The sequence below is a fragment of the Fragaria vesca genome, linkage group LG5, assembly GCF_000184155.1.
Source record: "Fragaria vesca subsp. vesca linkage group LG5, FraVesHawaii_1.0, whole genome shotgun sequence".
Classification (NCBI taxonomy): domain Eukaryota; kingdom Viridiplantae; phylum Streptophyta; class Magnoliopsida; order Rosales; family Rosaceae; genus Fragaria; species Fragaria vesca.
Genome location: NC_020495.1, coordinates 28,385,623 through 28,390,475, shown reverse-complemented (window position 1 = coordinate 28,390,475; position 4,853 = coordinate 28,385,623). Strand labels below are relative to the sequence as shown.

Here is a 4,853-nt window from a genome sequence, read left to right as displayed (position 1 = left end):
GAGAGAGAGAGAGGTGTAGTAAGTTTTAGATCTGGATTTGATGAGATAAATGAGATAGATAGGTTAGTTGAATGAGATAAGGATAGAATGGTATTGTTCTTAAGAATCATTGAAATGGGCATGGACATAAGATTTTCATTCAAATGGGCTTTAATTTGCCTGTTTTTGTGCATTTGGGCATTTTTCATTTTTTTATTGTTAGATTTACATCGAATGTTAGTAGAACATGAATTTCTTTACAACTCAAATAAAATTTGGTTGGAGACTTGGAATTCTTAGAAACATGAAGGAAGAAGTGTGTATCGATTGTGCGATAATGAATTATGGATTACAAGAAAAAGCTTCCACTAGAGAAAGAAATAGAGTCGTTTTTAGAGTAATATTATTTGTTAGTTGGTGTTTGTGTAAAGATTATCAATATTATTTCGACACTTCTAAATTCTTATTGTAATCATGGGTTTAGGCTCTATGTCCCTCTTTGCATTTGAAAGTCTCATTAATAAAGAGTTTCAGGAGAGCCACACCAACCTTTTATTTTATTTTATTAAAAAAATAAATAAATAAACCCTTCTATTGGAGAAGAGAAAGGTGAAGACTGTATACTAATGGATTCCGAGGGATACGTATACTATTGTGAGATGAGAAATAGAAAGAAAAGAAAAGACTCGTTGCATTACATAACTTGAGGAGCTAGGGACTTGGACCTTCTTGGTTCATGTCTAAAGCTTAAGAACGTTTTCTCATTTCAAAGAAATTCAAACTTGGATAACAAAAACAACAGTGGCAATGGTGGTACTACCAAGTACCAACCACTGAATTTTGCATTGTCTTAGGTAATTATGTTGAAAAACAACAAGACTGAATATTTGTACAATATCAAAGTATTCAATACAATTCCTTAGTTAACAAGATGCACGTACAGTTTATAAGAAACTTGCACAACAGGAAGCAAATTAACATCAAATAGAGTCATCTATCCTATTCGGATACAACTTTAACAAGACGCAGGTTTGAATGTTTCCGATGCTTCATCTCACTAATGCTTTTAACATTAGTATACCTTGTCCAAGTTACATCATAGATAACTTCGACTTGACAAGTTTTCGAACCCTTTTCATACAATGAAAGTTTCTTGGATATTCTTCTTGTGTATGATTGTGTGTATGCTCACCTGCATATCTAGGATTCATAATACAGATCTTCATTGTATTCAAAACCTCACCATTCTTCAACAAATATTCTACAATGAAATGAGAGACAGTTTACCTCCAGATATGCAGCTGAAAAGATAAATGTTCAACATTTGAAATTCTTCCTAGCAAGGCGGAGGAACCAAGGGAATAGAAAAGATGTGCCTCACCTCTCATGTTCCTGTTTATAAAAAGAAGGTAACTCTATTTTCCTTCTTCTTTTCCAACCAAACATTTCTTTGCTTCCTATACCAAATGTAAACGATATTCTGAAAGATACAAGGACCTAGCACTAGAAATTCCTGCCAGAAGCGCAGTTCCATGTTTTTGAATTCCACAAAAACCAATCTGTAATATCAAACCCTGTAACCAGATTGCAATCCGTGGTACGTAACTCCCTGAAACTTTTAACCATTATTTCAACCACAAACATCAACTGTAAACAGATTATTCCATATCATAATAATCAAATTCCTCAAGGATTACAAGGCAGATGACAATTTCTAGCCAAAAAAGGGTCAACTTCGAAATTGATCCACACAGCACATTTTTGGTGACAAACCTAAAACCAAGAACGCAAACCTAACAACGACCAGACGTCATCTTTTTGGTCTCCGTAAAACTCAACTTGACAAGTCTTTGAACCCCATTTGCAAAGTGACAATTCCTGGTATATCTCCTCCTCCTTTGTAAGTGAAGCATCCTCATTATGCAGACCAAAAAAAGAAAGATCCTCACTATAAAAAGTCATGTTCTTCAAAACTTCGCCATTCATTAACAAATACTTAGCTGCATCCATCTCATCCTGTTTTCCTCTGAATCCCCTTATAGAGATGGTTTTGAGGTGCGTCAATAAACAAATAGGTACCGAATCTGGTGGACTCCATTCATGATTCGAAGATGCTCCAGGGCACTTGAAGTCCTGAGGAGTGTTTAAAGACAAATCATGATAAGATAAGAATCATTGACAGTTACATGTAAATGATGTAATTGGTATTGTTTATATGAAGTTGAAATGTATCTTACTTTCAGGCTTTCAGCTCTGCGACAAGATGTTCCAGTTTAGGTGATCTCCTGAGAAGCTCTTTTAGCAGTTCCCAGTAATAGCAATTGTAAATGGCAAGCTCCAATCGTCTCAAGTTATCGAAGACAGGAAGATAACAACCCTACATGGGAGAAGTCATATTGATCATGCAAATGGAAGTAGAAACAGTATTCTTTGCGATGTGTGCTATTCAATGATTAAGTGCCACATGAAAATACAGCCTTTGAGTAGCAAACACTATCTTTGGTATAAGGGAAGACCGAAAGAGTTGATGATAGGAAAATTTACACATGGCAGTTTATTAAACCAACATTTAAAAGAAGTTTAGTACTTTAGTTAGTTATTTGGTTTTATGGCAATATAAATGATGTGCTTCATGCCTCACCCTAAAGTAAGGAACATGCATATAGCTTTACTTCCTATATTGTAAGGATGAACGCGGGGCATACTTGCTTTCAAACAATGTGCTGAAAGAGACAGGTATCTAACATTGGAAATTCCTGCAAACAGCGTAGTTCCACGGAGAGCAAAGAGACGATCTTCATCTGCAAAATGGTATTGTAGAGCAATTGTAACTCTGACTAGAGATTTTGCATTTTCCAAATAACATTCAGTTGAAGGATACTGCAAGATATGAAAATTTTCAAGCTTTGGGGCAACAACATGAAAGTTGCACTTCTCAACAACACCATGCCTATACCAATGTACTTTCAGTGTCTTCAGTTCAGGTGCAGATACAGTGAAGTTCAAAACGCCCTCATCTCCATACTGGCCAGGAGTTCCATTTATGCTCAGATCTTCCAGCACAGGGCAGCAAGAGAAAAGCTCCTCCATTGAGTTATCGAGAGGATGATCAATATGAACATAGAGAGACTTGAGATTCGGAAAACACCCTGATTCAGGAGGGTCAATAATAAAATTTGACCACAAGTGCAAAACTCTCAAAGTCTTACATGTGAAAACACTCTAGGCAACTCAAAGATCTCATCACTTCCGTCATACTTAACAGAAAGATAAAGTTCAGCAACATTGCGCCTAATGGCAGCGCCAATCCAACTACAAACACGATCAAAATCCTTAACATGAATGCAATGGAGACGAAACTTATGAATGTTTGTTGAGTCACGGAAGAATAGTACATTATCTATAAACCTCGAATGAGGAATACTTTCAGGGTACTCTTGGTCGCAGAAGTCTAGAGTAGGAACAGAGGCCCAAATGTTCTTCCATCTTTTAGACAAAAAGATGGTCATCACAACATGTTCGGTTTTAAGGAACGAAAGGATGTGATTAAGAACTGCATTTGGTAATGCACTGATCCTATCTTTTTTAAGTAATGCACTGATCCTATCTTTTTTAAGCCTTCTTGCTTCGACCTGTGACACCATGCAAATCCTGTACCAATATGCTTCATTAGAAACTTACTCAATCCATGGTGACTTTGTATTATTTTATACAACATTGTGTTTTAGTAACCAAATAAAGTATCTATGCCTTTCATGTCACAGTAATAAAGTAACAAGCTTAAGGAATTTTCTGTTACAAACTTATTTCTCCATTGACTCCATAGAGTTGTGAAAATAAGTACCTGATAATTTAGCCAGGAAGAACAACTGAATGAGTAATGAAAGCTCTGATTGATCTGTGAGAATGAACACCGGCTCTAAGAAATTGAGAACTGACTGGCCATTGCTAGCGACGGCGTTTTACCATTTCTGCCACCCTAGAACACAACCAGACACTACCAGAAGAAAGACTTTAGCCGACGAAAATAAAAAACCAGGCCGACGAATTATTTTTTCGTCGGCTTAAAAATTTTCGTCGGCTATGGTCAACTTTAGCCGACGAAATTAAAATTTTGTCGTCTGAATAATTTTTTTCGTCGGCTATAGTCTGTGAACTTTAGCCGACGAAATTTTTAAAAGTTTAGCCGACGAAAAATATAATTTCGTCGGCTAAAGTGCCTTATATTTGCAGATCTGGACAATAACTCATCTGGAAAAAAAAAAATTATACGTAGAACCTTCAAACGCAAAAAAATCGTGAAATAAGATATGACCAGAATGGTGAAATACGTCTACGGTTGAAAAATCACGGTATTCTGGTAAAGTCTCGGTGCCGATAGTTGCGGTCAATGCAATTTACCCTTATTATTCACTATGCTGCAGATTTGGTTTTTGGTGTCCGATTGACTATTGTGATACCTTTTCGGAAGCGTAACGGCCCTACGAGTCAAACTCATTACTAATGCCATGATGTATGGGCCTTTTTGGCCATCCGAGTCCGTTTAGGGCTTCAAAATGCAGTTTTCTTATTTCTGATTAGAGTTGACCGTTTCGATCGAGCCCTTAACGTTGTCGAATCCAGTTGAATTTTTTACCATAGACATCTTTCGTCATAATGATCATATCGGACGGTCAAATTTTGGTTTGTAAATTTTAGTCATCGGAATCACGTGTCTACTATTTACCATTATTATTCCCTATGGGGAGCCCTATCGTCGGAAGGTAAATGTCTCAAAATTTTATATGGGCAGTTGCGTCTCATCTACGTGAGAGTTTTTTGTGTGGAAGGTTTGACCAAACCACGTAATATAGAGGGAGATATGAGCGTTTTCG

At 36.7% G+C, this 4,853-nt stretch overlaps 1 protein-coding gene across 1 annotated transcript; it reads right to left on the bottom strand.

The window, feature by feature from the left end:
* Positions 1-1,752: 1,752 nt before the first annotated feature.
* Positions 1,753-3,623, bottom strand: LOC101314386 (putative FBD-associated F-box protein At5g56430-like). The gene is made up of 4 exons (XM_004301919.1): positions 3,388-3,623; positions 3,227-3,291; positions 2,725-3,128; positions 1,753-2,112 (listed from the first exon to the last, which is right to left on the bottom strand). The coding sequence occupies exons 1-4, from the start codon at positions 3,621-3,623 to the stop codon at positions 1,753-1,755; spliced, it is 1,065 nt and encodes a 354-aa protein (XP_004301967.1).
* Positions 3,624-4,853: the final 1,230 nt, after the last annotated feature.